General features: G+C 37.1%; 1 protein-coding gene across 1 annotated transcript in view; it reads left to right on the top strand.

Annotated features, from left to right (window-relative positions):
- Window positions 1-12,500, top strand: part of LOC106883651 (uncharacterized) — a 70,296-nt gene that overhangs the window by 56,753 nt on the left and 1,043 nt on the right. Inside the window, exons 5-9 of the mRNA XM_089360326.1 lie at window positions 641-716; window positions 3,873-3,941; window positions 4,152-4,217; window positions 6,007-6,123; window positions 8,892-12,500. The exon at window positions 8,892-12,500 is cut by the window's right edge and continues 1,043 nt beyond it. Of these exons, the coding sequence (XP_089216452.1) occupies window positions 641-716; window positions 3,873-3,941; window positions 4,152-4,217; window positions 6,007-6,123; window positions 8,892-9,166 (603 nt within the window). The 3' untranslated portion in view covers window positions 9,167-12,500. The remainder of the gene's footprint in view (window positions 1-640; window positions 717-3,872; window positions 3,942-4,151; window positions 4,218-6,006; window positions 6,124-8,891) is intronic.

Here is a 12,500-nt window from a genome sequence, read left to right on the forward strand (position 1 = left end):
GTGTTGCAATTTCAGCTGAGAGGTCTTCATCTCACAAGTTACTTGGTGACCCCTGTGGTGTTGGCGCCATGTAAAAAATACACCAGTGCTGGTGCTACATGAAAAGCACTTGGTACACTCTATAAAGTAGTTGGTATTAGGAAAGGCACCAAGCCATAGAAACCATGCCAAAGCTGACAATGAAGTCTGGTGCAGCTCTCCAGCTTACCAGCTTCTGTCAAACCATCCAGCTCATGCCATCATTAATAATTAATTTTTAATAAGCCTGCTCGTTATTTGCAGCATCAGCATCTTTTCAGATGTTGAAATTCTATATGTCTTTGCAGTGAGCTCTGACTGCCATGAGATGACTGGTGCTTCCCACTGAGGATGTGCAATTAACTGAAATCATGTGATTTGGAAATTCTGGTACCAATAACAGACAAATTTCATTTGCTATGATCAGTGTGTGCTTTTATGCACCAAGCACCTATATGAGAGGATCGCTCAAAGCTTATAACACAATATTCAGAGTTCTAACAAGACGTCCATTTAAAGTTGGTTATAAAGATTACCTATTACTCTTTCTTTCAGATTATTGTTCATCATTGAATGACATATGATTGTTCTTAACATATTCATTCTCTTTTTTCTTTTTCAGACCATATTTTCTCTTACCTGTGAGAAAGATTTTACTTCAAAATTTTACATGTGTTTATCGCGCAAGTGTTTTCTAGGTAAAATATTTTAGATATATATAAATACATAAATGTGCATACCATATTTATTTGTGCTTAAGTTGCATCATTTTACACTTGATTTTAACTGTAAAAACTGGGGTGCAACTTATGCATGGAGCAAAGCTAAAACTATGAAGAGAAAATATTTTGTACCAAGATTTAACACTAAATTAGGGGCGAAACTTATATATGAGTAAATATAGTATATAGTAAATATAGTATATAGTGTATATATATATATATATATATATATATATATATATATATATATATATATATATATATATATATATATTATTAGGTTGACAACTAAGTTCCTGCCATTGTTTTAAATTTAAATTTTTTAAAAGGTTTTATAAAAAATAATTAATTAATCAATAATGTATTCACCCTTGTTGTTTACAACTTCTTCCCAACGTTCAACAAGATTTTCACTACCTTGTTGGTAAAAATCACCTGATTTCGACTCGAAAAATTGATCCAACCAACCTCTCAATTCTGCATCAGTACTGAACGAAACTCCACACATAGCATTTGAAAGAGATCGAAAGAGGTGGAAATCCGTTGGTGCCAAATCAGGAGAGTACGGCGGGTGTGACAGCACTTCCTAGCCATGCGTTTGAATGACTTCCTTGGTCATATTTGCGATATGAGGGCGGGCATTGTCGTGCAGCAGAAGAACTCCATGCTGCCGATTAGGTCTTTTATCTTGAATAGCCGTGTTGAGTCGTTCCATCTGTTGAACATAGAGTTCTACAATGACAGTTTGGTTCCGTTCAAGCAATTCGTAATGGATAATCCCTTCCCAGTCCCGTCATATGCACAACATCGTTTTATGCAGATGAAGATCTTGTTTCACGCTCGGTGTTGCTTGTTTACTAGGGCTAAGCCATTCCTTATGCTGCTTCATATTGATGTCCAGGCACCATTTTTAATCACCAGTAACAATTCAGTAAAGAAATCATTGCTTGTTTCCATGAGTTGAGCGGTGACAAGCAAGCAAACCAGCGGAGATTGTGGCTCGTTGATTTTTGTTGTTGTCACTTAAAGCATGCAGAACCCACGCTCCATACTTCTGAACCTTTCCCATCGAGTGAAGATGCTTCTCTATAGCATTCCATTTTCTCTGCCAGTTCCCTTGTCGTTTGATGAGAATTGTCGTGCAAAAATTGGTTTATTTGCTCTTCGTCGAACTCAACTGGACGACAAGAACGAGGTGCGTCTTTGCGGTCAAAATTTCCGTTTTTGAACTTTGCATACCAATCACGAGCGGTTCTTTCAGCTATGGCACCCTCTCCATACACAGCACAAATGTCATGAGCAGCTTTTGCAGCCTTAGAAGCTTGATTAAAAGCTAAAAAAAGGAGGTGTCGAAAATGCTCATTTTTCTTAACTTGACATTCGATTTTAATGATCTGAAAATAAACAAAAACTAACTAAAATTAACTCAAAAAAAAAAAAATAGATTCCAAATTCAAAAATAGAATTCTCGAAAGAAATAGATTCCAAAATTTAAAAATGCAATAAATTCCAAAATTCCTCCATCCAGTTTGGATCTACATAGCTTTTCACTCTTCTGACATATTCAGAAAAATCTTTTCAAATCTTTTCTTTTTTCCCGGTGTTCATCATCTACACTTGTCATCTGGAAGTTGTACTTCACTGCTGTTTACTTTTTGCCCTCTCTTCAGTTCAAGAACAGCACATTTATCTAGACCAAGAACCATTGGGCTTCATGTTAGAAAATTTGTATAGCCTTTGTATAAGGTGGCGAGCTGGCAGAAATGTTAGCACGCTGGGCGAAATGCTTAGCAGTATTTCGTCTGATGCTACGTTCTGAGTTCAAATTCCACCAAGGTCGACTTTGCCTTTCGATTAAATAAGTACCAGTTATGCACTGGGGTCAATATAATCGACTTAATCCGTTTGTCTGTCCTTGTTTGTCCCTCTGTACATAGCTCCTTGTGGGCAGTAAAGAAATAAGAAAATTTGTATAGCCTGCTAGCTTTGTAAAACTTCAAATCATCCATAAATAGCAGGTAGTTAAATGGTCTCATGGTTTTTGTAGTTTATAAACAGCTCCAATCTTCACCAAAACCAAGGAGAGTGGTAACAAACAAACAAAAATCAGCAGAGGTAACACTGAATCTTCTTAAAAGATTCCCCTCTTGATGTTGACAAGGTGAATGTCCCTTATTGTTGTTATAATTATTGAGTGAGAGAGCAGTGCATGCCATCAAAGTGACACTGGGGTACAAATATATGAAGCCCAATATACCAATCATGACTACCTGTCTGATAAGGGTACACCATGGATGTGCATCACAACCATATGTGCATGACATGGTGATCTTATATCAAGATAAACTGTGCATGACCTTGCAGGTGAGGCCCAGTTAGAATTTTCTTCAGGTTGAGTAGTCCACCCTGCTCAAAAGGTCCCTGAATAAAGTTTGTTTAAGGATCATGAATGAAACACCCATATTTCCAAAGGTGAATTATTCAAACCTCAAAGAATTCCTCTCAACACATGACTATGATGTTCCCCCACTACTTCTGCTCATGATCAGAGATGTACATATCATTGGCCACTAAGGGACATGCTCAGCTGGTTATGGTCAAGCAGCTGACAAGCAAATTTATGGTATTGAGTTACTGTAGCCCTTTTTTTATGCATGATAGCACTTCCAATCAGTTAAGATCGAAAGCCATGAGAGTCACTGCCTGGTACTGCATCAGGGCTGCTGTTGTTGTTGTTGTTGTCGTCGTCATCATTGTCGTCACCACCGTCACCATCATCATCGTTGTCATTGTCGTCATATTTTGTTGGCACCGTCATTGTCATCGTCGTTGTTGTTAAGGTAGCGAGCTGGCAGAATTGTTAGCAAACCAGGCAAAATACTTTGCGGCATTTCACCCATCCTTATGTTCTGAGTTCAGATTCCGTTGAGGTCGGCTTTGCCTTTCATCTTCTTTGGGGTCAGTAAAATAAGTACCAGTTATGCACTAGGGCTGATGTAATTGACTAGCCCCCTTCCCCAAAATTTCAGGCCTTGTGTGTATTGTAGAAAGGATTATTATTATTATTATTATTATTATTATTAACATTATTATTATTATTATTATTATTATTATTTTACGTTTATTTTGCAGCTGATAATAACAAAAGGAAGCCGGTAGCAACATCTACTAAGACAGAAATTAATGAGGATTATAAAGATGGTATGTAACAGTTAATTTAATTAACTGCTTTGACATCTGAGTTCAAATTCCGTTGAGGTCGACTTTGCCTTTCATTTTTTGGAGGAGGTCAAGGAAATAAGTACCAGTTATGCACTAAGGTTGATGTAATCGACTAGCCCCCTTCCGGGAAATTTCCGGCCTTGTGCGTATTGTACAAAGGATTATTATTATTTTGCGTTTATTTTGCAGACGATAACAGAAGGAAGCCGGTAACAACATCTACTAAGACAGAAATTAATGAAGATTATAAAGTTGGTATGTAACAGTTACTTTAATTAACTGCTTTGACATCTGAGAGAATTTGTTGTAAATATCTTATTTTGTACATTATTTACATTTGACGGATATTCGTCCTCATCTTGTTTGTTGTTAACACAACGTTTCGGCTGATATACCCTCCAGCCTTCATCAGGTGTCTTGGGGAAATTTCGAACCTGGGTTCTCATTCCTATCGATGTTACTATTATTATTATTATTATATTATTATCATTATTACTATTATTAATCAGGTCGCTGCCGTGAATCAAACTCGGAATCTTGGGGTTAGTAGCCCGCGCTCTTAACCACTACGCCATATGCCCGTGGGCAATTATGGGGTGAATTTTTAAGGCTTATAAATCTATTATTCTTCTATCCTTCCTCAATACCGGTTCCCATATGCTATTCATATCTGCACTCGGTCTGCTTAGGAGGTTGTTGTGTCCTAGCATATGTGCTGCTTCTTTTAGTTTTCGTATTTTCCAGTGTTGTTCCCTGTCTATTATTTTAACTTCATCCCACAGGGGGAGGTGGTTTCCATTTTTCCATACATGATCAGCTATACCCGATTTATCGATATCTCCTCGTGTCACAGCTTTGCAATGTTCTTCTACCCTTATGTTGCTACTGGCATTCCTGGACGTATTAATAACACGCACCGAGTATGGATTCAGGACATCCGTATATCGCAAGCCAACCTTCACTGGACGATACCTTAACTTCAATTCCCACCATCCATACAGTGTAAAGAGAGGAATTGCTCAGTGCCTAAAACACCGAGCAAAGAATATAAGTAGCTATCGTGATACCCACCACGAGGAAATGATCAAGCTCAGTAACAATCTATTAAGAAACAACTACCCCAAGAACATACTATCTACTCCAATTATGAAGAAAAGAGAGGATGAAACCAATAAACTGTCTACAGTCTGTCTACCCTATGTGAAAGGCTTCTCCGAAAAGATACAAAAGATATGCGGCCCATATGACATCAGGGCAGTATTCAAGAGCAATACAACACTTCGCAAATATCTCCTTCGGGTAAAACCACCAACAGAAGAGAATATGACCAAAAACTGCGTGTACTCCATCCCATGCAGCTGTGGTAGGTTATACAAAGGCGAAACATGTCGCCCCCTCAAAATAAGGGTAGAAGAACATCGCAAAGCTGTGACACGAGGAGATATCGATAAATCGGGTATAGCTGATCATGTATGGAAAAATGGAAACCACCTCCCCCTATGGGATGAAGTTAAAATAATAGACAGGGAACAACACTGGAAAATACGAAAACTAAAAGAAGCAGCACATATGCTAGGACACAACAACCTCCTAAGCAGACCGAGTGCAGATATGAATAGCATATGGGAACCGGTATTGAGGAAGGATAGAAAAATAATAGATTTATAAGCCTTAAAAATTCACCCCATAATTGCCCACGGGCATATGGCGTAGTGGTTAAGAGCGCGGGCTACTAACCCCAAGATTCCGAGTTCGATTCACGGCAGCGACCTGATTAATAATAGTAATAATGATAATAATATAATAATAATAATAATAGTAACATCGATAGGAATGAGAACCCAGGTTCGAAATTTCCCCAAGACACCTGACGAAGGCTGGAGGGTATATCAGCCGAAACGTTGTGTTAACAACAAACAAGATGAGGACGAATATCCGTCAAATGTAAATAATTCCTCATCTCTTAAATATAGAACTGTACCTTATTTTGTATTATTCATGTATTTTCTTGCTTTATTTTTCTTCTTGTCCTCCAATGTTTTAGCATTCACAAATAATGTGAATTTACCAAAAAACAAGGAGGCTTCTTATGATTGGATGATTATTTTGGGAGGAGTCCTTCTCATTATCCTGATCCTTGTTTTACTGGTTGTCATAAGATGTAAGTAAAAACCCATTTTATTGATACAGTTTGCTACAAAATCCTGATAATATATCTTTTATCTTCATCTTTTAATCATTTCACCCATTGAACTGTAAATCGCTGGCCTTGTACCAACATTTGAAATCAGTATTTAGCACTCATGTTATTTAAATATCTTCAAAACCATGTCAAGGATACACAGGGTGTCCAGAAAGTTTGGGTACATGGAGTAAATAAAATCATAACATAAACAATTAAATATAAGAAATAATAATTTCTTAAAGTATGTGTTAATCCCCATGTGGGTACATGGAGTAAATAAAATCATAACATAAACAATTAAATATAAGAAATAATTTCTTAAAGTATGTGTTAATCCCCATGTAGGTACATGGAGTAAATAAAATCATAACATAAACAATTAAATATAAGAAATAACAGTTTCTTAAAGTATGTGTTAATCCCCATGTGGGTACATGGAGTAAATAAAATCATAACATAAACAATTAAATATAAGAAATAATAGTTTCTTAAAGTATGTGTTAATCCCCATGTGGGTACATGGAGTAAATAAAATCATGACATAAACAATTAAATATAAGAAATAATAGTTTCTTAAAGTATGTGTTAATCCCCATGTGGGTACATGGAGTAAATAAAATCATGACATAAACAATTAAATATAAGAAATAGTATTTCTTAAAATATGTGTTAATCTCCATGTGGGTACATGGAGTAAATAAAATCATGACATAAACAATTAAATATAAGAAATAATAGTTTCTTAAAGTATGTGTTAATCCCCATGTGGGTACATGGAGTAAATAAAATCATGACATAAACAATTAAATATAAGAAATAATAGTTTCTTAAAGTATGTGTTAATCCCCATGTGGGTACATGGAGTAAATAAAATCATGACATAAACAATTAAATATAAGAAATAGTATTTCTTAAAATATGTGTTAATCCCCATGTGGGTACATGGAGTAAATAAAATCATAACATAAACAATTAAATATAAGAAATAATAATTTCTTAAAGTATGTGTTAAACCCCATGTACCCAGATTTTGTGGACATCCTGTAGAATAAAATATTTCCTCAAATTATGAAAATGTAACACTGGTGGTGCAGATGGTAGTTGTGTGAAGTTTGTGATGAACCACCAGGGATATATGTGGTGGTTAGCATTTAAAAAACAGTGGATTAGCAGAATACAGAGCAGTGGGTAGAACATCTCATTGTATTTATTCTAACTCTCTGCATCCCAAGTTATATTTCCACCATGGTCAGCATTGCCTTTCACCTTCAGTGGTTGATGAAAAAAAGGTACCAATACAAGCTGGTACTTACTTACTTAACCCTTTTGTTACCATATTTCTGTTGAGATACTCTTTTACTCATTTGTGTTTCTTTCAATTAATTTTAAATATAACAAAGAATTTAGTAAAATAACTTACTTATCATTAAGCTAGTGTTAGGAACATAAATTGTGACTAAGGTTTGGTGGAAAATTTTAATTCAGAACTAATGAAAACAGGACATTTGTTCTACAGAGCCAGAGGCAGTTTCAGCTGGGTTGATATCAAAAAGGTTAAGAATTGTTTCTCTATTACATATTTTAACCCTTTCGTCACCTTATTTCTGTTGAGATGTTCTGTGTTTCTTTCAATTAATTTTAAATATAACAAAGAATTTAGTAAAACAACTTAGTTATCATTAAGCTAGTGTTAGGAACATAAATTGTGACTAAGGTTTGGTGGAAAACTTCAATTCAGAATTTTTGAAAATAAAACATTTGTATTACAGAGCCAGAGGTAGTTTCAGGAAGGTTGGTATCAAAAGGGTCAACAGTGGACTTTTCTCCACTGTTTTCAACTTTAGACTGTCTCATCTGCTTCTCACTTGTTGGATCCCTGTTTTTCTCTTGCAGCTTACTTTCAGATTTTGCTACACAACATCATATGTTTCTTTGAGAAAAGCCCTTCCTCTCCCAAGCCTTGTTGGTTTTGAATTGTCATCAGTACTTCAGTAACTTGGCTTTTTTCTTTTCAGGTAAGAGTGTTGGCTCTATGCAAACTAGTTTTTACCTCTGGGAAGAGGTGGTCCATATTAGCCTGGCTTCTATCCTTTGATCTGTCTAGCATAAGAGTCCATACCAAGAGCTTGCACTCCACTGACATAGCTCTCAAAGTCATTGAAGCAGACAAGCCACCACATGGCAACAAGGACTGGACCTTGTGAGGGAATCCAGGGTGATTAGATTGGTGGAAATGTTAGGAGGTCATGTAAGACCCTGTGTAGGATCTGTTCTGGCTCTTTAGATTTTGACAACAACACCTGCAATAGCATTGCTGCGAAGGTATATCACACCTGAGTTGGCAACCTTTCCTTTGAATAAAAATTTATTGCATGGGAAACTTCCAGTGTTCCTCAGTAAATCATGTCCAGAGCTGCATACACAAGTACAGATTCATAATCAACTCCTTGACAGAAATATCGTAATTGACTACATATAATCATGTTTGTATAATTGATCTTACAACACCCAGTGCATTGTGCTCCTGGTTGAGAACAAATTCCAATGAGCTTCATAGTTGAATGGTAAGATTGAAAGTCGAATGAAATCCAATTCTGAAAACCACATGCTCCAATGATTTGTAAATATATAAATTTTCATGAAAGCCCTCATCTATGTTGAGATGGGGAAAAAAATCAGATGCATAACTGAACTTCTTACCAAAGTTTCATGACTGACTTAACAAAACTTTCTTTTTATTCCAGGTCGTGTTTCTAGTAAAAAACAAAATTGTGATTATGATCCAGTGAATAAGACTCTTGACCAGGAAAACTGTACTAAATCTAATACTGCTGAAGAACCCCCTGAAGATGATGGCTTCAGTAATTGCATGGCTAAGATAAATACTAATAATAAAACTTCACTTGCAAAACTACCTGAAGAAGAAAACATTAGTTATTACTTGGCTAAGATCAATGCCAGTGACCATGATGAAAAATCTAATATTTTTGGCAACAGTTATCAGAATATAGATTTGTAAAGCTGATTTCTCTTCCACATAGCCACATTCTTGATTAACACACAAGCAGCAGCTTATTTGCTGCATTAGTAAATCCACATTCAGTATGATTCAATGATCATTAGATCACTATCAAGCAGTGTTCCCTCTATTTCACTACAACCATCATCACCATCACCATTACCAACACCACTGTCACTACAATCATAGTCACTTATGTTCTTCTCCAAGCTTGCTAACAATATAATGCATCAATAAAAACTCAAATCATTACATATACAGGGGTTGGACAAAATAATGGAAACACTTTAAGATTTCAAACAAATTTATTTTAATATCGGGTAGGACCGCCTTTGGCAGTAATTACAGTTTGAATTCTACAAGGTATGGACTCGTATAAAGTTTGAATTGTTTCCAAAGGAATTTTTGTCCATTCTTCAGCTAAAACAGTCTCCAGTTCTTGTAGTGATGATGGTGGAGGATATCGACTCCTTACTTGTTTTTCTAAAATGCACCATAAATGTTCAATAATATTGAGATCTAGGGACTGTGGTGGCCAGATAAGATGTTCAACTTCACTAGAATGTTCCTCGTGCCATTCAGTTACAACTTTAGCTGTGTGAATTGCTGCATTGTCATCCTGAAAGATTGCGTTTCCCTCCAGAAACAGTTCCACAACCATAGAATGAATTTGATCAGATAAAATGCTTAAATAGTCTTGACTATTAATTCTGCCATGAAAGGAAACCATTGGGCTGGTGGATTTCCAAGGTAAAGCCCCCCAGATCATCACAGATCCTCCTCTATGTTTAACAGTTGGAAGATGGCAGCCTGGGTCAAATACTTCTTTTGGCTGTCTCCACATGTATACTCGGTCGATGGTCAGAAATAAGGTAAAAGATGACTCGTCCGAGAAAATAACATTCTTCCACTGCCCTAGGGACTAATCCTGTAGGTTTTTACTCCACTCTAAATGCTTTGCAACGTTTGTTTTTGAAAGCAGTGGTTTTCTCATTGTAGCTCTCCTGTGAAATTCGGCTTTGTGCAGCTCCTGGCAAACAGTTTTTGTGGAAACTGGGTGCTCAAGGTGGTCGTTAAGTTCTGCAGTAATTTTGGGAGATGTACTTCTGTGATCCTTTCTAACAATTTGCGTAAGAGTTTGACAGTCCCTATCTGAAAGTTTTGGTTCTCTTCTGGAGTTTTGTTTTGACGAGGAGGTTTTTTCCTCTTTCTCAAAAGCTGTCATTACTTCTTGATACACCAAACATTTCGTTACACTAGCACCTGCCATACGAGCACCAACAATTTGACCTCTTTGAAAGTCCAATAGATCTGTCGTTTTAATGAATTTTAATTACCTTTTTCTGATGATATCTGAAAAGAAAGATCAATTTTAGCAAAACACTAATAATTAATCAAAAAACATAAAAATAGACAAGCTTTCAACGGTTTTATAGATGTTTCAAAATTATGATGCTATGATGCTAGGCGTTTCCATTATTTTGTCCAACCCCTGTATCTTTGAGCACAGATCTCTAACCATCACCAAGACCCTATAACAAAACACTTCATCATATCCTTCTTCCTCAGAACCTTATCCCTGTTTGGGTATTATGTATCTGCCTTAATCTCTCCATCCTCAGCTCAGTTATATTAAATCCTCAGTGTAAGATGGCTTAAAAACACTGTAGTAACGCCTTGTCTCGTGCGCATGCGTAGTCATCAATATCCAAGTTTGGCGCCCTGATTCTTTCTCTTTCTCGGTCGGCCGGCCATGAGCATGGACGGGTCAAGCTGTCTCTCCAGCATTCCAACTCTGGGGACAGCTCATTCCAACATTCCAACGTCTCAGCAACCAAGATTTAAGCTGCCTATTTCCTCCATAAATGAATATTGTTGTGTTGATAGTTCAGAGTTCTGCGTTCCGTTATTATTTAGAATTTAATATAGGAAAGCGGGTGTACACCTAATGGTGTATAACCACTTTCCTATAATTGGTGACCCCGAAGACGAGAACCGCAGCCACGAAAATCTGAACTGCGACCAATAATACTACAATTAGTACCTCGAGCTAAAAGATCTACGGACCTCATTTCAACAGCCATTGAAGTCGTATGCTTCGCGACGTTCAACATCAGGATTGCCTCTACATTCTCATCAAACAAGTGAAAAACTAAGAAAATTTTTCTACGTTAAAGTTTTTCATTTTGTCAATGACTTCCAAAGCCTATAACCGAAAACTTCTTTATTGCTAAGACCTTTGTGGTTTTTCACACAAAAAACTTCACGGTTATTTCATCCTAACAACTTTTTGAGCAATTTCCTACGTGTTTCACGCGACGTCAATTCATTCTTACACAGCGTCCTCTACTTGCTGAAAATAGCAGTAAAAATGCACAGTTACATTTCAGTGAGTACATAACATTTATTGATGCTGACTTGTTCCCAGTTCAGCATATTTCACACCTCTCCATTTCTCTCGGCCGGAGAATGGAAGAGTTACTGGCTTATATTCATTTGCATCGAGATCTTTTGTTCATTTTCGCTCGCAGCTCCGAATTCAACAGCATCTCCAGCTACAACTACACACCGCCGTCGCCATCAACAACCACTACCAACTACAAGCATCGCCAACAACAATACGACTCAACGTACTACCAGCATCGCCAACATCAACATGATTTCTCCAAGTACACAAGCAACCAACATCAACAAGCGCGGTTTTATTTCGACTCTGTTAGAGTGGATGTTTCCACTCACGTTCAACAGACCATCCAGAATGTTCAGTACCAGGTAACACAAGTCCTAGCATCCGACGCTCAACTACAGCTCTGCTCACTGACCACAACTTCCTGCGTATTAACATTCCAAATCTCCTTGTGTAACTTTTATAGAATATTCCGTACCAGGTAACACAAGTCTCAGCATCGACGCTCAACCACAGCTCTGCTCCTTGACCACAACTTCCTGCGTATGGACATGCTATCATCTTGTGTAACTCTTATACAAACTGGATTTTTTCTCTACAGACACTTTTACTAGGTTGTGTTTTTTCTCTCTCACACACACACTTGTGCACTCATATATTTTTTTTCCTTTCAGAAACATTGCATGCATGTATCTCACAAGTGTACATTCATTTCTTTGATTTTTCTTTGAGTGTGTTTGTGCCACATCTTGTGGGTGGTTTCAGTGGCCATCCTGCCTCAGGCGTTCCTCCAATTTTCTATTTTCGTGCGTTCCGCACTGGCAGGGGAGCCCTGTAGTAACGCCTTGTCTCGTGCGAATGCGTAGTCATCAATATCCAAGTTTGGCGCCCTGATTCTTTCTCTTTCTCGGTCGGCCGGCCATGAGC

This window comes from Octopus bimaculoides, chromosome 11, assembly GCF_046866305.1.
Source record: "Octopus bimaculoides isolate indiv1 chromosome 11, ASM4686630v1, whole genome shotgun sequence".
NCBI classification, from domain to species: Eukaryota; Metazoa; Mollusca; class Cephalopoda; order Octopoda; family Octopodidae; genus Octopus; species Octopus bimaculoides.